We start from the raw sequence: 26,612 nt of genomic DNA on the forward strand, positions 1-26,612 counted from the left end.
ACACATACATACTCAATACTTACTGAATAAAACATTATTTAACATGATGAAAATAGTCTTTAAATTATTTTATTTTTCTTTCTTAGTGACATGTGGAGTAATTTTCAATACAACTCTATTCCATGAGCAGGGATAACAATATAAAGAAAGTCAATGTTTATCCCAATTACATCCCTTAATATTCTAAAATTTTGACCTGCTGAATTTACTCATTTCAATTCCAGCAGGGATTCTTGAGAATCATATGCAAAGCAAAAGGAACTTATGCAATACTTTACCAACTTCAGACTTGGTGGTTAAGTAAAACTCAGAATGTTGGATGGACAGGAACACAGAATAGATTGTGATGGGCATAAAGATGTAGGATATGATCATAATATAGGGAATAGCAGCTTTGATAAGCTTTTCAAATGTTGATTATAAAACAAAATTTTTTCATATCTTACAATTAAAACAGTTTAATAAATAATATTTTCTTCATATTAGTGTATAAAATGTAATGACAAGTCTCAAAATATGTGGGTTTTTATTCAATTAAATGCTTCTATAAATATAGCATCTATAATTAGGATGGAGAGAGGTTTTGGAGAAAAGAGAAAGGATGGCAATAAGGATTAAAGCCAGGAATTACAAGTTTGCATCCTGTGCAATTTACTCCCATTCTGTGCTTTACGTATGTGGGAATATATACACAAAGCATAAAGCTGTATCATCTTATGGTGGAATCAGTTGTGGATATATCTGCCTCATTCTCCAAACTCCTTAAGATTAAGGCTAAATATTAATCCTCCTTGTGTTCCCCAGTGCTGGGCACTTGATAAAAGCTTAAATTCATTTCCGTTTTTCTTCCCAAGTTTAAACCTAATAGCTTTGTCTTCTACAGAAAGGGCAGAAAACAATTTGTTGAGATAAATTTGTCAGGCACTTCATAGGAGTATATTAAGTTCTTTGATAAGGAACATTAACCTCCTTGAGCTATTTGATTATGCTCTAATTCACTGATGCATTAATTTCCTGAATGTAGTAATTACCAAATAAGGAATTGTTAATGGGAAAATGAATGAAAATCTACTGCTCTGGAGCACCTAACAGTACCCAGGTGACCAAAAAAAATTGAAAAAAACTAGATATATCCCCCCCAAAGCAATTTCCCTACTGACAAGGTTAGCCTCATTAATTGTCATGTTGTGAGGCAAATTTATAAAGATCCAATTTTCTAGGAGTTTTTGAAAGAAAATGTAAAAAACACTACTACAACTGATACACTGGATACAAGGAAAATAGAAACAATGGCAGAGAGATTAAATGCAAACAGAATTATATCATTTTCAAACTCAGCATTAATGAATATAAGAGTAGAGTGAAGAAAATATGACTAGCATGACTACATAGGTGGTAGAGATGACCAAGGATCGGTTTGAATAAACCAAGAGAGGCTCCATGTCAGTGTTGTAATTTAGAGAATTCGTAGAATGATAGGAAAAATTATATCCATCACCTAATGTTTAGTGGAAATTATTTTCTAGATTAAGAACATTACCGAGAAAACAAAAATTAATTATGAAACATATATAAGGAGTTTGGAAAAATGCAACTTTCAGACTGATAAAAAATGAAATCAAAGCAGAGTTGAATTTTCAGGTACCAGTCACAGTATGAAGAAGTTTCATTCCATTTATCTTCCTGAAAAGTCACTGATCAATTAAGAGCCGAAAAATGAAGCAAGTTTCAAATCCTCAATATCTTTTTTTCTATCTTTAATGAATCATGCAGCAGACATAATCATAAAACCTAACTTTGAGAAATAATAGAAAAACTCATTTTGTACTGTACCAAAAAATAAGAATTGGTGGTGAGAGATGGCACTCACCACTATCCTCTCCCTCTACCTCTGGACCTAAAGAGAAAAAAATTCTCCCATTAAAATATGGAAGACATTCCAGAAATACTTTCAAGCTATTCTCAAGGACCATTTTCAGGCTATGACAATGAGATGCCATAATCCATTTGCACTACCTATGTTAGCTAATTGAGAAAGAAATCACAGGGAAGCTGGTTGCACCAACAGAGTCCCAACCAGCCTTCCAGAGGTAATGACTGAAAGAGGGCACAGGGTGAAATGAAAAGGAAGGCAAAGAATAGCATATGGCAGCAGACTCCTGCAGGAGGGTTATTATAAGTCCCACCAAGCCTTCTGAGTTATAATGAAGGACCAAATATTTCCAGAACAAAAGCAAGGGTCAATCTGTTGAGTTTGGGTTCAATATATACAAACTTGAATCAAAGCTGAGGAGTTCATCAGCTCTTTCCAACTACTACCTACTCTACTTTTGAAGAAATAGTTACCCTACTTAAAGATGAATAAAAACAAAGGAGAACTATCACAAAATACAAGCTAAAAAATTAATTTGTTGAATAGAAAAAGCATTAAGTATATTATGGTTTCCCCCATGCATTAGGTGATTTGGCAACATCTGTGAGTAAGTAAAAACATCTGCTCTTTGGAGCTTCATTCTAGTACTAAAGATAGATGGTAAATGATCAACGTTAAAAGATAATTAAATTATACACTGTGTTAGAAAGTGATGACTATGTGACCATTTAGAAAAATAGTGCAGGTGAGGGAGTTCAGGATTGCTGGAGCAGAGAACAAGTAGCAGATTAAATAGGAAATTCAGAGAGAGGGCTATACTGAGAAGTGAGATCTGAGCAGAGGTGAGATGGAGGCAGAGAAACTAAGGAATTGAATATATGGTAGGAGAGCATTTTAAGTAAGATCCTGAGTGAGGTGGGTGTTGCTGACACGGTACAGAACTACTAAAGTAGGCAGAACAAGTTACAGGGGAGTCAAAGCTGAGATCATAAAGTTGATGCGGGTGGGAGTAGGTTCTCAGATCATGTAGACCATGGTAAAAATCTTGACTTTTACATTGAAGGAAATGGGAAATCATGTAGTGTTCTGAGCAAAGGAGTGACAAGACTTGAGTAAAGTTTTAACAGGAAAATCATTGTTTCTATGTTAAAAATAGACTGCCAGAGGGAAGAGGTAAATGAAGAAAGACCTGCTAGAAGTGACTTCAGAAATCCAGGTACAAAATATTGACTAATGGTGACTCAGGCACCGCAGTGGAGGTTCAGAAGGAAAAAATGGTTGGCTTCTGGAATCAAAAGTTAAAAGTTAGTTGTGAGGAAAAGAATAAAGGACAACTCCAGGGTTTCTCACCAGAGCATAGGGAAAGATGGAGTTGTCATCGACTAAAATGGAAAAAAAATGATGCTATTTCACAAGGATAAAGGGAAAATTGGGAGTTCTGTTTTAGAAGTGCTAAGTTTGAAGCATCTCTTTCCCTAATAATGTGCATGCAGGTTTGAGATATTAAATAGACCTGGGAACATGCAAATTTGGAATTCAGGAGACAAGTCCTGGCTAGAAATATAATTCAGTTGGTGCTAGCTTCTATATGGTGCTTAAAGCCAGGATGAGTTTGGAACTGATAAATTCACCAGATTATATGAGTAAGGATAGAAAGGAGGGAAGGACAAAGACCCAAGACCAGGGCATCCCAGCACTGTGAAGCACAGATATATAGGAAAAGAAAAAAAAATGCATTAGCAAAAGACACTGAGAAGTTGTAGACAACAAGGAAAAACCACATGGGGGGATGGGCATTCTGGAACCTGTTAAAATCTAGATTTTTAACAAGGTGTAGGCCATTGAGAACCTCGAAATAATTGTTTTGAGAAGAGGAAAATAAGGGATAGTGAGAAAGTAATTGGGAGGTTTAACAAAGAATTGGAGAAGTGTTAAAGAAAGTGAATACAGGCAAATCTTGCAAGGTGTTTGCTGTAAGAAGAGAATAACTGAAGTACGGAAAAGGTGAAGTCAAAAGAAAAGGAGCTTTTTCTTCTTCTAATCTAAGAAACACCAGCATGTAATAACATAAATAAAACTGATTACAGAGAAGAAAAAGGAGAAATTGTCTCTGCATAGTTGAGAGGGACTAGGGTACAATATGCAAAGAAAAATTCAGACTGGAGTGAGGATGGATCAATTATGTAAAAGGTAGAAGAATGATTATGAGGGAGTATGTGCTGGTAGTGGCACTTATGTTTCCAGGAAGTGTTTTCTGATTGCTTCAGTCTTTTCAGGGAAATAGAACACGAGGTTATCATGAAGAACAAGAGGCGGGGAGGTGTTGGGAGATTCAAGGAAAAAGAACAAATTGTGAGATAATCACCTAAAGAGTAGGAGAATAAACAAAATAGTCATTCAGAACATGATTAACTGATAGTATTAGACATCTACTTGAAATGTGTCATTATAAATTAAAGTGAATCAACATAGTTGCAAGTTTTATCAAATATGATCAGATGCAGGTACAAAACAGATTGATTCAAATTGAATCCAGAATTGAAGTCTGGAAGCTAATTTATGTCAAACAAGGGACAAGAGTCCAGGGCATGTGTGGAAGGGGAGAGTGAAGATTCACTGTGGGATTTTAACCAAGTAAGGAAGACTATGTGGGCATGAAGGAGAAGAGAAACAAATAGCGCTGAAGGTAAATGGAATAATAACACATTGCAAGCATATGAAGAAATGTTGGGGTCACAGGAGAAGAGTGTTATGTGTAGAAAAACAGGAAGTGCTAGAGAATGAAATGCACATATTTGTGATTAAATTTCTATAAATAATGCAGGAAGAAGATATATACCATGCTTGTATAAATATATCAAAATATATTCTACTGTCATGTATAACTAAAGAGAACCCTCACTTCAAAAAATGCAGGAAGAGACAAGTGAAGAATCTAAAGCTCAACATGAATTATTCAAGGAAACTGGAGAAGTCAGATAAAGAAAAATTACAAACATGATTTCTCTAAATACGACTCAAATAAGACCTTAAATGACAACGAGATAAGAGGAAAGGAAAAAAAAAAAAGAAGATTTCAAAAGCAAGAGCCATTTGGAGAATGAATAGCAAATACAATAAACTTTGGGAATAGGCAGATCACAGTAGAGAAATCATATACGATAAAATGCTAAAGAACTATAAGATAAATATCATTATAAGAAAAATAATAGGAGATGTAGAAAATCTGGCATAAATAAAAATGTGTTAAATGCAAGGATTACAAAAATTAATGAGTGAACTGGGCGCAGAGGGGCACACCTGCAATCCCAGAAGCTAAGGAGGCTGAGACAGGAGGATCAAAGACAGCCTCAACAAAGGCGCTAAGCAACTTAATGAGATCCTGTCACTAAAATATATATATTTATTTATATATATATATATAAATATATATATATATTTAGTTAAATGCACTTGTTCCATTCGACTTAAGAAAGCTAGGCACCAGGAACTGCCATAGGACTCTAAAATGGTGTGACTATGCAGAATAGACCTAATAAAATGAAAAAGGGAAACACTCATCACTTGAAAGAATGTTGAAAAGCTACCATTTTTATATACTGCTAATGAAAACATTAGCAAAAATTTCCTTCTTATAAAATTTTAATACTCTAGTACCCTATTTTCACATGAAAATTTTTTCTTTTTCTTTCTTTCTTTTTCTTTTTTCCTTTCTTTCTTTCTGTTGTCTTTATTTTCCTTATTGTTATTTATCTAGGATATAGATAAAAGTATTCCAAATTTTCAATAGAGGTTATCTCTAGATGGCAAAATCATATATCACATATCTTTTCTCCTAGCTGTTGTTTTTTAAATCAATATCCTACATTAACATGAAGTACTGTATTTTTCAATTCTAAGACATACATTTTCACATTTCTGAATCAAGACAAGTCATAGATTTTTGGATCCTTGATTAAAGACATGTGATAATTCTGTAACTGAAAGACTGGAGTATTTTAAATAAGTGAGAACTGAGGGTTAGCGAGACACCTGACGGATAGATTGTCAATATACCTTAGAATTATACTCAGGTTTCCCAAATCAGTAGAAGATAACAATTTTGTTGTAGGTGAGGTTGTTTTCTGCAGGCTTAGTAAATTTTTTGGGAATGACAAGCTCAACTAAGAATGAAGTTATTTACAAAAAAGGAAAGGTGAAGAGAGAGTTTTGGATGGAAACAAAAACAAAACTTTTCTGTAACATTTTCTTTGAATTAGAGTGAGATATTTTGAGAACAAATTTGCAAACTGAGACACAATCAGAATGAGACTGAGAAGGTTCAGTGGGGAAGTGGTTTTTTTGGGGGGTGGGGTGAATTGGTTTTATAATGGTCTGTCTTTTAGGCCCTATTTGTGAAATTATTTATCCCTGAGATCCAACCACCAAACAAAATTATAAACTTTGTTTCTTGCCCTTGCATAGGTGAATATATTTTACTTTCAAATTTGATCAGTGCAATTTCCTCACTTCTCATATAAATATTTTTAAAAACCTTATATCAAACTAAAGATGACCTTACCCACTTTGCTACTTAATAACTAACATTTGTAACTCCATTAAAAATTTTCTCCCTTGATTATAATACACTTCAGAATTGCACCTTCTCCTTGATTATGTCAGATATAAGAATTTACTCCAATAATATATTTCAAAGGGAAATACATTCCCTTATCCTTAGAATAGATTCTTAAGAACATATTCACAAGTGGGAAGCAGGAGATGATCATCTTTCCTAGAATATTGAGTTAGGCTTCCATGCTCTTCTTTTTTAATTTGTTCTTAGATATACATGATAGTAGAGTGTATTTTCTTGACATAATATATACACAGGGAGAATAACCTATTCTAATTAGGATCCCATTCTTTTGGTTGTACATAATGTGGAGTTTCACTGGTCATGTATTCACATTTGAACATAGGCAAATTATGTCTGATTTATTCCACTCTTTTTAAAATAATGACAAAATAATGGCCAGGTTTGGATAATTTTTCAATTGGTAAAATAATCTCTCTCACAAAGGGGAATTCCAGTATCTACATACCTTAAGTATTATTATGTTCAGTTTCATTTTCCATAAATGTACCAATAGCTTCTAAATAACAAAGCTTTTAAGAATTTAAGAAGACTTTAAGTAATTAGAGAAATGCAAATCAAAATTACTCTAAGATTTCACCTCACTCCAGTCAGAATGGCAGCTATTATGCATACAAATAATAATAAGTGCTGGCGAGGATGTGGGGGGAAAGGTCCATTCATACACTGCTGGTGGGGCTGCAAATTGGGGCAGCCAACATGGAAAGCAATATGGAGATTTCTTGGAAAATTGGGAATGGAACCACCATTTGACCCAGCTATCTCTCTCCTTGGTCTACATCCAAAGGACTTAAAAACAACATACTACAGGGACACAGCCACATCAATGTTTATAGCAGCACAATTCACAATAGCTAAACTGTGGAACCAACCTAGATGCCCTTCAATGGATGAATGGATAAAAAAATAATGTGGCATATATACACAATGGAATATTACTCAGCAATAAAAGAGGACAAAATCATGGCATTTGCAGGTAAATGGATGGAGTTAGAGAAGATAATGCTAAGTGAATTTAGCCAATCCCCAAAAAACAAATGAGGAATGTTTTCTCTGATATAAGGTGGCTGATTCATAGTTGGGTAGGAAGGGGGAGCATGGAAGAAATAGATAAACTCTAGATAAGGCAGAAGGGTTGGAGGCAAAGGGAGGGGGTATGGGGTTAGAAATGATAGTGGAATGGGATGGACATTATTATCCAAAGTACTTGTATGAAGACACAAATGGTGTGAATATACTTTGTATAAAACCAGAGATATGAAAAAATGTGCTGTATATATGTAATAAGGATTGTAATGCATTACACTGCCATCTATAAATTTTAAAAAATTTAATTAAAAAAAAGAAAAAGGAACTGCCTTACCCAGTAAGTTTGACTGCATGTGTCCGAAATTTTCGATATTTTTCTGATTCTTCATTTGTGCTGGTAACATGTCTATATATTCCTGTCTTATAGTGAAAGAAATCCTCATGGACTTGCATTATGGCTAAAATAAAACCCAACAGGAGAATGGCAGAGTTTTAAAAAATCATCTTTAAAAGTCTCCAGAAATTCTACAAAAATAATGAGTGAATAAATTGCAAGGAGCTAAATCTATGAAGAGATTGTTTAATTCCCTCATAATTTTCTTTTCTACTTAATTGATTGATTATAATACTTTCCTATTCTCTTATAAACAAGTTTTACTTACTTAAACATTACTCGACTACACATTATACCTTTAAATGCCACTCAAGCCTTATTCAACAAAGGCACTGTTACCAGGAATGGAGCCCCTTGCAGGGAAGGGCCACTGCAGTAGATCAATGATTGCTATTTCTTGACTAATGTTGTACTTCACCACAACCTTCTCAAAATCCCAATTAAGCTAGCAGAGAAAGGTGAGTATAGCAAATTGGGCTTAAAGCAATTTTCCTTAACCCTTATAAATAAATACAAACCTTTCCTTGCAGAGTTTGAACAAAAAGCAAAACCCTGGCAGAAGAATACTCTGACAGGATTTCATCCTCTCTGCTCTACAGAGCTAAGCCAGTATTGTATTATTTAAAAAGTAGAGCTGATGCTTCCTAAAACTCTCCTTCACACCCTCACCTGCACTATTTCTTTTCTATATTGTATGCCACTTTGTAGAAGGAATTGGACAGTTCAGGGTGAACACTTTAAAATTCTTCTCCAAAGGTTATGAATTGAAGATTTTCTAATTGGGACTAAATGTATATAGTCTGATAATGATAAACAGTGCTAGCCTATCTTAGTTTGACATGGATTATATAAAAAAGGACTAATTTCACTAGCACTTGGTAGATACTAAAATTAAATTCATATTCCAAAGTCAAATATAACTTTTTAAGTTTTCCACTTTTTATTTCATTTTTTAAAGTTCCATGTTTTTTTGTTTTTTTTTTCTGATGCTGTTCAAATAGTCTCAAAAGAGGTTAGGCCTTTTTTTATCTACTATAAAACACATTCCCATAGGATTTAAAGAATTTATATAACTACTCCATGCAGATTTCTACTTTTGTTCTCTTTTCATCACCTATACTTATTTTCAATTGTACAATTTTAGAAGCATGCACAGTTTTATTTATTCAACATTCTATTCTTTTGACATTCTTTTGTACTGAGATGGGGGAAATGCTGAATGTTAAACCAGGCAACAATGAGCACACAATCACATTGCATCTACAGCAAGAGCCAAACAGCTTTCTATCCATTCATAAAAATGGGAAGATATTGCTAGTGATTTTTCTTCTCCATAGAACCATTGATTCCTTTAATTCTTATGATTTAGTTCTGCCATAAGCATTATGAATAAAATATATCCTCCATTGCTGAAAAACACTGCTAACTAAAGAACAAGGTGAGAAACCATCATAATCAATGCAAAGATGACATTGCCTTCAATTTCTGACACCAAACCAGATTTGATGAATCCACAAACACATAAATATATAAACTACTGCAGTGCAGTTCTAATCTTGGAAAGCTGCAGTAAACTCATTGTACAAAACTATAACATTCATGCATGAGGAGAAGACGGAGCTGTCTTGATTACTGCTGTCTTGCCCCTGGCTTGAGTTGGCAAGAAACAGGTTCTCAACAAACATTTTCTGTGTTCAATAATTCACATTTTTATTTTATTGGTTTGAATTTTTATCTTTATTTTTGATTGATTATGTGAAATTTATGCATATGGTAATAAAGCAAGCCTAAGGTGTTCTCAACTTTAAATAATTATGATTCAAATTTCTCTTGAGTCATTAAAAATAGAGAAAGAAACCCTTCAAACAATAAAACCATGATTTGAATACTTAAAAGGGTTAGGTAAATGGCCAAAAATAATTTAAGTGGCAAATATCAAAGTTGGACCTTTAAAAGTTAATCTAGTGTTCAAAAGTCTTGGATCCTTAAGTTTCCCACTCTTACAAGAGCCAACAATTTATACAGCTGTAAAGGAGAAAGAAGGTTCTCATGTTTTTTTACGATTTTGTGTAAGGTTCCAGGATTTCTTAAATTCACAACATGTTTAGTGTGTTTTGTTTTCTCCGTAAAACATAATTTCAGCACAATTAGAAACATCCATGATCTTTTTCTGTATGTTAAACTAATCAAATCAGCATTCAGGCAAAAAAGAAAAACTTCCCAACAGTTTCTTAAGTATATAGCAAATATTTTAAATTTAATTGTTAAAATTTTTTATTCCAATGTACTGATAAATAATTGGGCTTTTTGGTGTTTACAACCTGAATTCCACTTTATGCCTCATTGAATTTTTTTCTTCCATGCACTTCAAGGCTATGTTTGTTTAGAGAGGGAATATATTCTGTGCATTTTTTCTTCTCCACATCAATGTTACAAAATAAAATTCAACAAATAAGCAAAAGTAACTATTATCAGAGATGATATTCTGAAAATCAAAGTCAATATACAGTGAGTCATTACATAATTTTGTTATTGACTGTTAGTTTATCTCAAAGAACACATTTACAAAATTGTCAAGTTTGAGGCCTTTTGTAAGGCACAAAAATCATATTGGCTTACTTGATTTCCTTTGAACCAATACAAAAGAAATGTATCTAGTTTTTTTCTATTATTAATTCTCATTTTTTCCAATCTGTTACCTAAGGTGAAGGTGGCAATATCTAACATTATGTATGACTCTTACATATGATTAAAGGGAAGAAAGTGAGCTTGTTGTGAATTAATCACTTGGCATTTTATGTTTGAATGTCTGTTAGTCCATGATCACTTGAAAATACTCAGCACTTTTATGAAATTAATCACTAATATTTAAGAGTTCAATATAGAAGTGAGTCTATCTCTTAAAGTAAAATGGCAGATAATTAAGTGATTAGCTAAGCAAATCTCATAACTGAACGGATTTTAGAATTATTAAATGCTTATGAAGATTCTTAAAGCAATTTTTATTAAATATCATGCAAGTTTACCTTGAACTGGTCCATTTTGCATGATTTCCCTCATTATCTCAGTTTCCTGGAATGGGAAATATCAATAAGTATCATCATCATTATCAAAAATACTAAACCTACAGTTTGACAGCTGTAGTACAATTTAGGTGTTATATAATCCGAAATGATTTGATCACTTGCAGTTTATTTACTCTTAATCATAGTTTGAAATACTCACACATGAAATACAACATTGATGAAATTGCTAAAGATGTGCTCATTTTTTGTTGAGTTTTATCACTAAATAATAATTTTGGAGTGGAGAGAAAGTGTATTAACTTTTTATTGTGACAAACAAAAAATATCAAAGCTAAGTTAAAGCCATGATTAATCAGTGGAGATCACAAAAGCTATCTCAGATGTTTAATGAGGTCCCTCTACAGCTTCAGTACAAATATTTCTGTGTTGCCACCCAATGTACCCTCAGTAGGGAGGCAGGGAATTTCCTCCCTCCCTGTCTCCCTCCCTCCCTCCCTTCTGTATATATTGAGTACAAAGTACAGTCTAAAAACTATGATAGAAACAAACACTGACTATGCACCCATCCTCAAGGTATTTATATCTCAGTGGTGTAAACAGACATTCATACAACTAATTTCATTATTATATAATAAGTTATATTATCGAGAGAAGCATAGATTGTTATGGCTACAAACCACAAAAGGAAATTAATCCCACTTAGAAGTCCAGTAAAACTTAAAAAATGATGAAATTTTGCTCTAGACTTTGACAGTTGTGTAACATTTCACCAGATGGAACAATGGGTTAACACCTTGGGTCACAGAAATTATCACCTAGCTAATTACACATGCATGGATGAGTGTGATGTATCTGGAGAAAAGAGACAGATACATCAGAAGCATTGTGTGCAGGTGCACAGGGCAAATGCTGGCAGGACATGAATCTATAAAAATAGTAGGATAGACTCAGTTCATAGAAAACCTGTTTACCATGGTAAAAATACTGGACTGTATTTTGGAGATTGCTGTGAGTCACTGAGGAGTCAGATATTTTGGAGTCAAGAAGGCCAGGTGACACTGCTATCATGGAATAAAACTTGCCTAGGATTTTAACATGACAAACTGGAATCTAAGACTATTTCCTATTGTGACTATGCTCACTTCCATTATCTTGGGGAGTAAAGGATTGATAAATTTAGCACCACCACAAAAAATTCAGTGAAAGCAGGTTTGACTTAGCTTTACTTATCAAGTTTGTATACATACACACACATACACACACACACACACACACTATAAAACATAATTTAAGAACTTTATTTTCCTGGTCATATTGTAAATTAAGCCCATTTTGACACTGATATTAGGAAAAAACAGAAACTGTACTCAAAGTCTTTAATGGACTCTGTAAGAAAAAAAAATCTGAAAATATAATATTTCATTTTTAATAGTTTTAAAATTTTTAAATAGTATTAACAACAGAGCTATATATGTTTGAGGATGTCAGCCATTATTAGTTCTTGCTATTTAGACTTACATTGGAAGAGACTCTGTATGCAGGAGAGCATTGGTAAATCCTGTTAGACTTCTCTATGCTGTTGGGACATGGCTTGGTGGCATGCCTTTTTCCCCGCCCATCAGACCTACTAGCCATGGCACAGATATTATTGGTGCTATTTTGGTCCTTAAAAAGTGGATAGCAGGCATGAGATACCAGTCTATGAGAAATAAGCAAAAAAAAAGGTAGTATTTAGGGAAATACCATAATATTCTGTCTATGTTCAATTTTGCTGAACTAAACATTCATAAATTTTGCTGGTTACCTACATGCATAATTTTAAAAATATCAACTGACTCCAACATAGCAGCTCAATGACACTGCATTGCTCTCTACCCCTGTATTATTTCTTCATTATTATCTTTGAAATTTTACTTCAATCCACTTTTAAAAAATAATTCTATCTTCAATATAGGATTACCTGAGGATGAAAAGTAGCCATTAATAAAGCTGGTGGTAATATTAAAATATAGATTATAATTATGTATAATAATGTATAAGAGTCTAATTAGATATGAAAAGATAATCACTTTGGTTATTTACAGATAAATCATGTACATTTAAGGGGTTTTTAATGGTTTGTTGATATTTTATTTAAGTTACAGATACTATCTTTCATAAGACTTTAATGATTATATGTCTGTAGTTCATGATACTTTGGGGAAATAGTATAACAATTATATAACATTTAAAGTAGAAACTTATGAGATAAACACAATGCACAAAAAAGAATTTTAAATATTTTGATTTCTGATTTTGAAAGTAAATTTTGCAAAGTGCAAATTATTTGATTCCAAATATAATATAATCCTATTGAATACAAAGGTTGATAATAAGGGAACTGAAACTACATAATTGATTTTATATATATTTAGTGCTGAAATGACCATTTAAAAATCCACTAAAATTGGTTCAAAAAAATGTGACAGTGTCCAACAGAGTATGAAAATCTCAGCAAGAAACATGATGAAAACAAAGCATAAAATATGCCACATTTACATTGATATTAAATGCTGAGTGGTTTAGACTGAATTGTGTGAATCTAAAATTCACATATTGAAGTTGTAAGGCCCTTGTGATGGCATTTGGTGTGGCCCCTTTGAGACATAATTAATTCAAAAGAGAGCCTAAGTGTGGAACCCTCATGGATGGGATTCTGTGCCCTTATAAGAAAGAGGAAATAACCAGAGCTCTTTCACCACCATGTGAGGACACCTCAAGGACACCTGCAAACCAGGAAGAAAATCTCTGCCTCCTACTGAATAATCCAGCACTTTGACTTTGGACTTTGCAGTCTCTGAGACAAAATAATCCCTGTTTAAGTCACCCAGACTCTGACATGTGGTTATGAGGGCACAAGCAGACTAATACAATGCAATTTAATTTGATATCAATAATAATTTATATTTTGAAACTCCCAAAAATCTTTTATCTTTATCATAGCATAAAACAGAAGCCAGTCAAACTCTAGTATACCAGGAAAATTTCAGCCCAAGCTGCCCATTCAAATCACCATTTTATTAGGCAAATTACATGAAAAAAAATGTTAACAATTTAATGCTACCTATCAATATCTGACACTTTCCCTCTTTCATAACATTTAACTGTTGTATGACAAGTTAAGGCCACTGACTGGATGGTGAAAAATGGGAGTCACTCCGCATTCTACTAGTTGTCAGGTGCCGTCCTTAGCCAAATAATCAGCTCTGAAGCAGATCAGCTCTCCAGTAGCCACATGATGCTGTGCTGGTGTCAGCTGTGAGTAAGGATTTGCAACCTGAGAATTTTCACCAACTAGGATGAACACAGTAATGGCACTGATGAGCTGAAGCAACTCTAAGTTACTTTTTTTGTGTTATTCTTCTGAGATTTTTAATCTAATTTTTCCTCGAATTTTATCTCTATTCATTGACCTAGCTAACTAAAAGGCACAATTGAGGAATCAGCAACATTGATTACTGCATTCCCTCTGAAGGAACTCACTGGAACCACTTGGTGCAGAACAGCAAGAAGAAAATGCTGGTTTGAGTCGTCAAAAGAAAAATTTATGTTAATTTAGATAAAAATGCACACATTCTTTAATAACTATTTCCAATGAATTCTTATCTCAGAAAATACCACATACAGTATATATCTAAAAGTAAAATTTATTTGTATTTATATATATGTGTGTGTGTCATACTTTTAGATTTTTTGTGTTTTGTAAAAAAAAAAAAAAAGAAATCTCAAAACATTTTTCTTATTGTCATTTGAGACAACGTTCATAAAAATCCTAGAAACACGTGTTGGGCAGCTATTTACCCACGTTTTCTCAGGTACCACCAGGCCCTGTCAATGCTTCCACTGTTGCATCCATGACGGTTCTTAGGACAGCACGAGATCAAATTCTGAGGGGACAGATTGGCTGTGTATCGACCCTTAGACTGAATTGCTATTCGGTCAGCTGCCACACCTGTTTCAAATAGAATACTGATTAATACTCAAATGGTACACAACATGATGCTTCTAGTAATTCACATATCCTTTTCTGTTGGAACCTTAGTTTTCAAAATTGTACATTATTTGAGATTAAGAAGAAATGTCATTTATAGATCTATGTATTTCAGTCAGTTCAACAACAACATAATTTCAGTCATGATGTTTGTATTCTATTGATATTACTCCTTTAACTTAGGAAACTGAAAGCTTTGCTAACTTGTTCCTTTCATGTTCTGTATACTTTTGAACCTGTCATTAAGGAATCTGTCAAGTGGCAGTTTTCTTGAGGCCAATATGTTACTTATACTTCTATCTCTGACATGGTATCTTGCATGTAATTATGGTTAAATACATTTTTAAATGAATGTAAGTAAATTGGAGAAATTAAGAAAATGGATTGTAAAAATATTAACTGAAAATTCACCCATGTTAATTTGATATATTGGAGTAAATTGAATCCTTTCTTTTTAAATTGATATCTAATTTAACTACCCAGGAGAACATACTTCAGCTAATTCAAACTATTATAAATTTATCTAATACCTTAAAGCTACATAGCACACTTTTATGCTTGTAATATGTTGAAAATAATTATCTTAATCTTATTTCATTAAACATAGACATCACTTTTATATAAAAAGTGAGTATGTTTTTAGCTAAATATACTTAAAACTATCATTAACTATTATAATTAATATTACTAGTCAGTGACACACAATGATATAGTTGCAGTAATTATGTATATTATATATAATACTACATTGTTGGGACCTCTGCTGACCACAGAAGTGCAATTGCTGGGGAAAGAAATCCCCAGTCTTATGATTCTGATTTTGTGATTCTCCATGTATGTGACAGTTAGAGCTTGAGAAATGTCTTCCATATACGTGCCTGAATGGCCCCAAGATATGGCTCTCGCAAACACAAAGAATAACTCCCCAGCAACAGGGCACACATACCTAATGGGGTACTGTTTCTGTAACTAGGGTAACGGGGCTCTGTTTCTGTAACTGGGTTGCCTAGGCTACCCCATCCTGGGGTAGTTTTCACTACTCTCTGATCTCTGATTGGCCCCTGCCTTTGCCCCTACCTCCTTCTCCTCTCTCTGTATAAGTCCTCTCCCTCCACAATAAACTGAGTTGCTGCGCCATCTTGGCTGACTCAACTCCCGACTCGGTGTGATTTTTGCCAGGCTGGGGCGGGCTGGGTCAAGACACTTACCCTCTTGCTCAGCCCAGAGACACTCACTAGCTGGTCTAGTGATTCTCCTCAACCTCTGTAAGAGGGCGGTCCGACACTACATATACTTAGTGATATGTATTATACAATTTATAATACAGTTTTAACTATTATTAATATCATGGCTATTAATTAAAGTTACTAGTTATATTGAGAAACACAGTGATCATTTATGATTGACTATTCTGTTTAAATAATTCCTTGGCATTGTAGTAGCCATAAGTTCATTCCCTCCCTCAATACACTTACTGAGCACTACTAGGTCAAAAGCATGGTAGCCTTAAAAATTACAGTGAGCAAGAATTAAAAAAAATATATAATTCTGCCTTCATAGAATAATAGACTAGAAAAACTAACCTACCAGTAGCAGAAATCTACATGTCATCATTTTGAACATGATTTCATGATATTGTAAATGATGAGACCATGAAAAAATTAGGGTGAGTAGTATTTTAAAAACAGATTTTTTTGTTGTTGGATAACTATAACAGTATCATTTTTGGTGTTTACTATCAGGCTAACCCTTACTCACTTTTAGTTAAAGCCAACAGATAGCTTTTTTCTTTCTTTTTTCTTTTTTTTTTTTTGTATTCATTCTTTTTCTCAGGGGAAGTCAATTTTCTTCCCATCAGAATTATGTGTGGGGGCTGGGATTGTGGCTCAGCAGTAGAGTGCTCGCCTAGCACTGGCGTGACCCAGGTTCAATTCTCAGCACCACATAAAAATAAAAAAGGCATTGTGTTGTGTCCATCTACAAAATAAATAAATAAATAAATAAATAAAAATAAAGATTCTCTCTTTCTCTTTCTAAAAAAAAAAAAAAATATGTGTGCACTGGAACCCCTCAAAATACTCATTTAAGTTTTTTTTTCTAAAATAATTCATTTTAAATAATGCATTTACAAATGTATCTCTGTATATGAATTTTATGTAACTACAGCATGTGTACCATTCCATAGTGCAATTGCTAATACAGTTTATATGCTTAATAAGTATTAAATCTATAACCTCCACTTCCTTCTCAATTACTGTCTATTGAGGATGCTAGGATACATTTCATTAGGAGTAAATGGCACTATACTAATATTTCTGAAATCCTCAAGGGAATAATTCCTTGTATCATAAAAGAAAATAGAAATCCTTTGATGCTTTGACATTCACTACAAGGATTCAGAATCAAATATAAATTTTTAAATATTAGTGAAATTTAATTTGTTCAAAATACACTTTCATGGTGTCAATAGTAGTCGTGTCTCCTGTTTTGGCTCTAGGTGAGTCACCTAACCTACTGGGCTCTCTTTATAAGATGTGAGGATTGAAAAGGAGGACCTCTAAAATTTCCTTAAGCCCCATCAGTCTAGATTTCCACTAAAAGGTAAGTGTGTTAAATCATAATGTTATGCAATATGTTGCTCTATGTTATGTAGACATTTCTGGATCTCACTGAAAGTTTCATCCAAATTTACCTGAAATGCTTGGAAAAGGTCAGAAAATTTAAGAATAACTCAGTTTAGTCTATTGTTTTCTGCTCTCTTTTTGAAAATTTTATTGAATGTTACCTCTGAGACACACTATTATTTTCCCTGTTTGTTTTATTCTGTCTCCAAATTTACTCTGTGGCACATATAACTCCCACCATTCCAACACCTTTACCTCTTCAGCTTCTGTCAAATGCTTGAATTCTATTTGGTTACATAACTTTTCTATATATGTACATACTATAAGTTTTTCTTATATTCCATGTTGTAGCTTTTAGTTTCTCTTTAAAATATTTTTCTTATTTCAACTTCTACCTCCGGATACAATTTTCTGTATATCTTTAGAACTTAGTTCATTTTTTTAAAATTTAACACACACATACAAATATAATAGATCCAATTTACCATATGTACTACATGAAATACACAACTGAGTCCTCTGAAACCACAAAATAATTTCAAATAGTCTTTGTGGGAACCATTTGAATTAGGTGGGAGCACAATCTAGACTTGGCCCTGTGCTAAGGCTATCTGTGAAGCTGTGACCTAGAGATACCAAGACAGCCTCCAAATCAGTCTAGCAAGTCTCTCTAAGTTTTCACTGCTAACAACTTTCCTTAAATGTCCAGAAATACTAATCTAGCTTAAATTTAAGGCAAAGTTGTTATATATCACCTTGGAGGTGTAAGTCATTAACCACATGATTATAAGTGGGCAAATGATGTAAATGATTAAATCTCTCCCAACCCATCTGAAACAGGTCTTAGAAAAGTCCCTAACTTGGTAAATACAAACAATAGAGCTCCAGAGAGCATTTACACAGGAGGTCTGGGCAGAAATGTTAAATTAACAGATGCAGCCATTCCAGAGGTGAGCATGGCCAACATTCCAGTTCTGCTAAAGGCATCTCTGGAGTAACTCACTGATACCATGAAGCAATGACATATAGACAAAGATGTCAGCCTACTTCACAGCTCGCTGCTCCAAGACCCTATGCATTTACTTTGTAATGTTTTCAGTGCTTTAAATTGTTTTTGAACACTCTTTTGAAATTATCTATAAAGCCTAGAACTCAAGATCTTTGATAGTGTCCAGTTCTCATCATGTCAATTTTTTTTTAAATTGCTGAAATACAATCTGTACTTTTTTGAGGATAATTTTGGACATAAAATCTTAGGGTGACCCTGAGTAACTTATTTAGTGGACTTATGAACTTCTATTAAAGTAGCTATAAAAGAATCATTCTTTTCATTTTTGGATCAACATTAATATAAAACTGTAAGTTAATTTTATGTAAACATTAGTTATATCACTTTAGAGTCAGAATTAGTTTTATTTCAGATGAGACAAAACATATTTGATAATTTAATTCTAAGCTTTACTTCAGAATAGTCTAATAGCTATATATATATATGTATATATGCATATTTATACATACATATATGGTGAACTTACTAAAAAATATGTAATAATTATGTGAGGGTGTGTATATTCATATCAGAAGTACAGATAATTCTATGGGTACAGAGGAACCTTAATACTCTTCTTATTATCTGGCTTTAACTCCTCAAAATTGAACAAATTCTGGCAACTTTACTTTGTTAAACTTTGAATTCATTCTGTATCTAAAATTAGATGTTAATGATCAATTTTTAGACTAAAACTTATATTCCTCAGATAGTTTTCTCTTGCCAGAGTATGGTTTTATTTTAATTGACCATATGTTAATATTTAAATATTTTAATTTAAAAACCTTTTTAATTACCCTCTTAGGCTCTAGAGTGAAAAGGGAGTTTATGAGGAAGTAATTAAAATGACTATTACTTGCGGTGGAAAATGCCCAGGATGCAGCACAATTTTTTTGATCCAATGGCCCATGAGTCCATCCAGGCCACTTATAAGAAGCAATAAAAAACTCTGGAAGATCTGTCTTGGCAGGTAAAGAAGCCTAGAGTAAAGAAAGTCAGATAAATCAGATTTTCTCAAATGTATCCCAACAGCCATTATAAGAAGATATCATGCCTTTTAATAAAGCTTATAATTGTCTTTCGATTTTCTTGTATATTCAAGTTTCTGAATAAAGCATAATTATATAGAATTTTTACTTCACTCTGTGTTTAAAAATGGCAATTCAGTGTGTGGAATTATAATACAAAATCACAAGAACAATACATAGAATGCTTTTTCTGAGTTACCATGCAGTGCAAAATTTCAGCCAAAGTTTCTGTCATCTTGAATCAGAGTTTGTTCATCCATGTGAAAGACCACATGAGGTTATTTAAATTTGTTCTCATAAAGAATGTTTTCTTTTCTGTCTCTCCCATTTTGGAGAGTAAGTGTGATTCTGAGGTGAAATTGGCTTTGAGATGATGCACTTATAGCAACTACCTATTAACACACTTGGAGCCCCAAGGAACACATCAATTCTACACCAGTTATTGGGAAACTAAACCAAAATGAACTGGTTGATGTTTATTAAAATTTTGGAGATTAAAAAGGACATTAAGTGTGTAATACCAAATGTGCAAAAATTCCACATTAAAAGCCTGAGTCAATCTTTATTGTTGTCTTTCCAAGACTGCACATTAAATGTTATGAAATTTTTTTCTGTTTATATCTCAAACAAAATCTGTAGCACCATACCATATTCTCTTCTAAACTGTACTAGAGAGTGATGACTTTCACTTCCAAAAAAATCAGAAATCCAACCAAATGAGGATTTGTTTATTAAATTTTCTTCTTAGGTTACATGTCCACACACATACACACACACACACATGTGCTTGCTCATAAATTTTTGAGAGTATTTTAAAATTTTTCAAAGTCTTTAAATATTCATTATTTTTAAAAATATTCTTAGCAGCCCTATGTGGCATAATTAGAGCAAATATTGTTGACTCTTTTTTGTGGATAAGGTAACTGATTTCTAAAAGCTAAGCCATGCTAAGGACTCTAAGCTAAATAAGATTTACTCCTGGAACTATATGCAGTGCAGGTTTTAGAGTTCTTAAAATCATTCTCCATTTCTATAATTTTTCTACTTTATCAGAAATACAGAGATATACTACCTTGTAGCAGAAGTAAAATGTCTGTAAAAGATAAAATTTTACCTGTTTAAAAATTTTCTGATTATAAATTGAACAAGTGATGCTACTGATCTGATATCTTCCAAGGAATTATTTCTGACAAGTACATAATAGCTTCTAAGTCTAAAGCCAGGAAGATTTAGAATTTACATATCTCTTTAAAAGGTATCCATCCAAAATAATTTATAAATTTGAACAGTAACAGGAGCACTCAGTTTTGATTTAGAGAACTATTACCACCTGATAAGAAAGTTATTAAATCTTGCATCCATTACTAAAAACACTGCTACTTAGATAATGGAATAAAGTGCCAAGAACATCATCGGATCACAGTACAGTCCCTGAATGATAACTTAAAGAGTAGTTTTATAAAAAGACACGTGATTTGGGATTCTAATGCCATTAGATGGACAATAACACAGAACTTCAAAGTTGGAGGAGAACAAATTTATTGCTCTGAGTAGAGTAGTTTCAGAGATAAAAACTCTGTCTCCAAGGTATCTTTCTAAATGGGGTAGAAATACACATACCTTCACATTTTTTTTATCAACCAATCAGTGTGCATTTAGCCATTTATCATGAAGCTGCCTCAAGTTTCCAGAAAAATAAGTGGAGCGTCAGTTGTTATTTTATTACTTTAGAATTCCAATTTAATAACACCTAGGATATATCCCTTCTGCTCTGCTGAAGCAATAAAGATATAACTATTACTTTATACACATTTCAGTGGCATTAAGTTCTTCAGAATGTGACTTCCACATTCAAAGACTACCACAGTGCTTTGCACATGGGAGACAATCAATCTGATAATAATAATAGGATATATATATATATATATATATATCAGGTAAATTTCATCTCTTAAAAATATATTTTCCCTGAAGGCACTTTAAGTTAAATTATTATATCAGCATGCATTTGTTGCTTTTATGATTTATTCCTTAAAAATAAAAAGTATGACTGGGTAATCCTTCTTAATAAAATAAGGCATAGAGAAACAACACTCAAAATGACATTTTTATTGAAAACATATTTATGAATCCACTAATCCAGATGAATTCATAAAGTTCATATATTGAATTTTTAAAGATTTTTACCAATCATTTAATATTGCGTTTTCTAAAAATAAGCCTCTGGGACTTAAGTGGATCAGACACATATTATCTTGAGATTCTTTTTCTTTCATGATATCAGATAATCTAATATACTAAATGCAGAGAACATTTTATATTCCATTATTCCATACATATTGTAATCCTCTAAAAATATAAGATTGCTTTTATAACTCACAAATAAAGGTTAGCCTTACAAAATAACAACTTTTAGGAACTGGTAACAGAACTCTGGTTTCAATGAATGATAGATTTTTTTTTAAAGTTTACACAATTTGTATTTTTGTCAAATGATAATTTAATAAAGGAAAAGAATCAAAAGAACCATCTAAGAGTGAAAGAAATTCCAAAATTGGTGTTTCAAATAAAATATCAATTTAATTTTAAGTACAATTTCCACTCTTCCATGTGAGAATTTTTAATTCTTTATATTGTCACGTTGAAAAAAGTTCAATTATAATTTAATTATATTTTCAAGTATGTATTAGCCAAATTTGTGGTTAAACTTAATATTTACCTTGCTTCAATGTTTTTATTTAAAAATTAGAATTTAAAGATATTATGGACAAATATGAGAATTAAGCACAGTGATAAACAGTGGAGAAATTGTCTCCAATAACTCCCACATCTTATTAAAGTAAAATCTCTGAAGGAGTAATGAGAATGCAATCAGAGAGCAGCTTGAGACAAACTGATCAATTTTATCAACCACCTCAGAATATACTCTGTACATCCTTACTGTTGAGCCTATACCTACACACAATCCATTATGTGGATTGCCCCCTCCAGCTCTAATTGTACTTTTGCCCCACTTTTATTGGATAATCAGAGACATCTGAGACTCAAATAAAGCAACAGAAAATATAATTCTGTTCTGATTACAGTCTGAGGTCATTGGCTATGAATATTAAGAATTTTTTTCTAAACTATTTGATATTAAGAAAGAAAAGGCTTATTTTCTGGTTGCTAGTGGCTAAATGAAACTCTCATCTTCAATGATATTTGCCTTCATGCCTTAACATTTAAAGATTTATCCTTTGATATTTCTCTGGTTTCTAATTACAGAGTAATTTTCAATGATCTTGTAAATATCAATACTCAGTGATTGTTCTATGTCAGGTCCTAGCCCCTCTTCTAAAGAGAGCAAAATGACTGTTTCCCACACCTCTCTGCTGTTATTACCATTTTCAGGCTTATGAAAAAGCCATAAGAAGTTTCTTTAAGAGACGACTGGCTCTTGACTTTCACTGTTTTTTTCTGGGTATTTTGATTTTTGTTACTGGCAGGAATTTGGGCAGTAGAGATGGACATGGAGCAATTTTGTTGAACCCTCATATGACCTTGGAAATAAAGGCCCTGTGCAATGGAGCAAAAAGAAGAAAGAAGTCTGAACATTCAGCCTCATTGAGTATGATTTCATTGCAGGACAACCCACTTCTAGATTTGCTAGTGAGATATCAATGTCTGCATTGTTTATGTCAGTGTCACTTTCAGTTTCTGTGCCTCACAGCTGAGCCCAGTCATGACCAATACAGCACACAGAATTATTAAAGCTACTAGGGTAATGCCATCTTTCATTGACCCCACCACGTGATCAAATGTTAAGAAAGCATTCCAATTTCAGAGGTGTTAAAAAGTGAAGAACACATATATCTGAAAATGGATGAACCACATTTCCTAAAATGAGTTTCTTAGAACCCTATCCCTGAGGGATTTTAACAGGTAATTAAAAATGAAGAAGCTGATTAATCAAACAGTTCTAAGGAACAATTGTTTTTGAAATTAAATAGATATTTGTCTTCTCTGCAATGTGTTTTTACAAAATGCCAAATTTTGTGAGGCTCTAAAAAGTGAAAATAATGTTCATGATTTTTTTCCAATACAAAATATTTTATTTCTTTTCACTTCCTATCATTTCTATTATGAATTGGATCAAAGCCTCAAGTGTTTTGTGTAATAGACTTTGGGAAGAAACAGTATATATGGAAAAGACAGACCCAGGCATGGGAAAGCCAGAGTAGGTAACTGTTAAATCAACACAGGAGATCACCTCAGGAATCTACTTTTTATCAGCCCAAGGTATTTGTTCATACAGACGAAAAAATAAATTTTCACATTTCTTTTTGAAGATTTGTCCTGCAGTGATCAATTTAGTCCCACTGCGTTGGTCAAGTCGTGTTCAATTATATCACAGTGCTACTCATCTGACTGTGACTAGTATAGAAAGACAAAACTGAAAGCTGGAAAACCGATTTGAGACACAAGAGAATCATTCTGCCACAAGAGCAGGTGAACAAGGAGTGAAGTGGCATGTGTCTTTTCTAAAGGTTACGAAGGGTTTGGGGTTCCATTCTGAGAAGGGGGGTAACAGAAAAGAGACTGGAGAGACATAAGTAAATGTTTCGATGATAGAGACATAAGTAAATGTTTTGATGATTTTTTAATTTTAAAATCCTTAATTCCATGTCAGTTAAAATAACTGTCATCCTCCTCTGTCCTTGGCTTTTCTTTCTCTCAACTACATGAGAAGATTATGAGTTGAGCTAAGTGAACATATATGTAAACAAGGACTCTATCAAATCTGCCCATGTCCTCCACCAATGCCACTGACTGTATTTTGGAACTCTAAGCCCATATGCCTTATATGCATGTATGTGGGAGCCAAAGATCAATTTTATGGGAAAATATGGTTGTTTTTGTCCAATGTTTTGTAAAATACATAATTACAGAACTGTATTTTTTACTTTTGTAGTCAATGTTTTGGTTTCTGTAGAGGCTTCTATTTACACAGGGTCCATATTCTTGGAGTTAAGTTGAAGATATTCATTTGATCAGTTATTCATAATTAAAATTTGTTTTCAATAACCTAGGATTAGTCAAAACCTAAACTTGGAAAGATTTGATTTTTCCAAAGGTATTTCTCAAGTCTTAGTACTTGCCATCATTGAAATATTTCATAGAGGTAAGGAAAAAATAAATAAATTTCTCCTATTTTAACTAATGACTAGAGAAATAAATCCAATTAATCAACTATGTGTTATCTAGGTAATGATAAATTATCCAAATGATTCAATGATTTTTTTAAAAATTTCTCACCTAAAAATTGGTGATTTTTAAAGTTTATAATATTTATATGTTATATAAATATTATATATTTATTTATTATAAAGTTATTTCATCTTAATTTCTAACAAACCACAGAAAAATTATAACATGTTTCTTTATTAATTTATCCAATTAAACTCATTCATAGTGAGTGACTGAGAAAACATGTTTTGCTAGTTAACTTAAAAAAATTATAATATTTTTACCTACACCAGTCACATGACATAGTATAGGTCTATAGGCTTAAAATATCATGCCAGTCTTAATTTTTAATTATTCTACCTTAAATATAATACCTAATTATTCTTTCTGAGGAGTCAGCAATAATAAAAAAAACCCTATTATATTTTTTAAACTGAGCCACATATAAAAGTAACCTTTTAATTTCCACATTTCTGGGTGAAAATAGTCTTTTTTCATTCAAAATATTTTCAATATTTATAATGAAATACAACACAGGGAGGCTCTTCAAAGCTATCTTCCAAATTCAAAAGTACTTGTTTGCTAGTCTGGAAAACAATCATATGCAGAATTGATTTGATTTGATCTGAGAGCATAACAGAAAAATTTTCAGGTTCATCAGAAATATGTAATCTCCATCAGAACCAATGAATCAATGCCTACACTTCTCTATATGAAATAAAATGCTACAAATGATGAAGGTTTGGATACTTAAATTCTGGAAGAATTGACCTGTTTCAGAATCCTATTTTTCTCTAGAAGTTAATAATACAAGGGAGAGAAACAATGCTTAATTCTAAATAATGCCTAACCGTATCCTAAGTACTTTGATAAGCACTGCTCACCCAGAATTTCATGGAACTCATACAACCCTAAGAGCTAGGTAATACTACAGTCACCATTTTATGAAGGAAGAGAGAGGCAACAAGTGGAGCAGCCAGAATGAGAACCAAGCATACTGGCTGCACTGAATATACTGTCTCTAAGGAGCTTTGTTTTTGCAGTGCTGAGGCTCAAACCCAGCGCCTCACACATACTAGAGGAGGACAAGTTTATTTTGGCTCATGGTTTCAGAGGTTCAATCTATCCAATGACTTCATAGCTCCAGGTGGAAGATGAGACAGAACATCATGGAAAAAGGGTATGGTGGATGACAGCAGCTCAGGACATGGCAAACAAGAAGCAAAGAGAGAAAGCTCTGTTCACCAGGGACAGAGTATAAACACCATAGAAATGTCCTCAGTGACCTACTTCCTCCAGCTGTACCCTACCTGTCTATTAATTAATAGTTATCAGCCATTTAATCCACATCAGTAGATTAGTCCACTGATTAGGGTACAACTCTCATAATCTAATCATCTTACCGTTGAACATTCTTGCATTGTCTCACAGATGAGCTTTTGGAGGATACCTCATATCTAAACCAAGCAATTATCATCCAGAAAGGCCTCTCCAAAGTCTCCAAGTTACCTTGTCATATTTCTGGGAATTTATTTTATTTGACCAGTTATTAGGACAACTCCATCACTCAGAAACAGTCCATAAGCCACCATGCCCTAGAAATAAGAAGCTGTTTTCTTGCCTCACATCATTAGCAGTTAATGGAACTCCCCATAGGCCAGGAATTTCCTTATTGCTTTCCTGGAATTACTTGGC

At 33.0% G+C, this 26,612-nt stretch overlaps 1 protein-coding gene across 4 annotated transcripts in view; it reads right to left on the reverse strand.

The window, feature by feature from the left end:
- The window catches only part of Tinag (tubulointerstitial nephritis antigen), a 73,019-nt gene that overhangs the window by 25,861 nt on the left and 20,546 nt on the right, over positions 1–26,612 (reverse strand). For all 4 annotated transcript variants that reach the window (XM_078019859.1, XM_078019860.1, XM_005318548.2 and 1 more), the window contains 5 exons: positions 19,517–19,640; positions 14,799–14,949; positions 12,477–12,657; positions 10,959–11,004; positions 7,873–7,996 (listed from right to left, as the gene is read on the reverse strand). In XM_078019859.1, the coding sequence (XP_077875985.1) occupies positions 7,873–7,996; positions 10,959–11,004; positions 12,477–12,657; positions 14,799–14,949; positions 19,517–19,640 (626 nt within the window). The remainder of the gene's footprint in view (positions 1–7,872; positions 7,997–10,958; positions 11,005–12,476; positions 12,658–14,798; positions 14,950–19,516; positions 19,641–26,612) is intronic.

Source organism: Ictidomys tridecemlineatus, chromosome 8 (genome assembly GCF_052094955.1).
Source record: "Ictidomys tridecemlineatus isolate mIctTri1 chromosome 8, mIctTri1.hap1, whole genome shotgun sequence".
Classification (NCBI taxonomy): Eukaryota; Metazoa; Chordata; class Mammalia; order Rodentia; family Sciuridae; genus Ictidomys; species Ictidomys tridecemlineatus.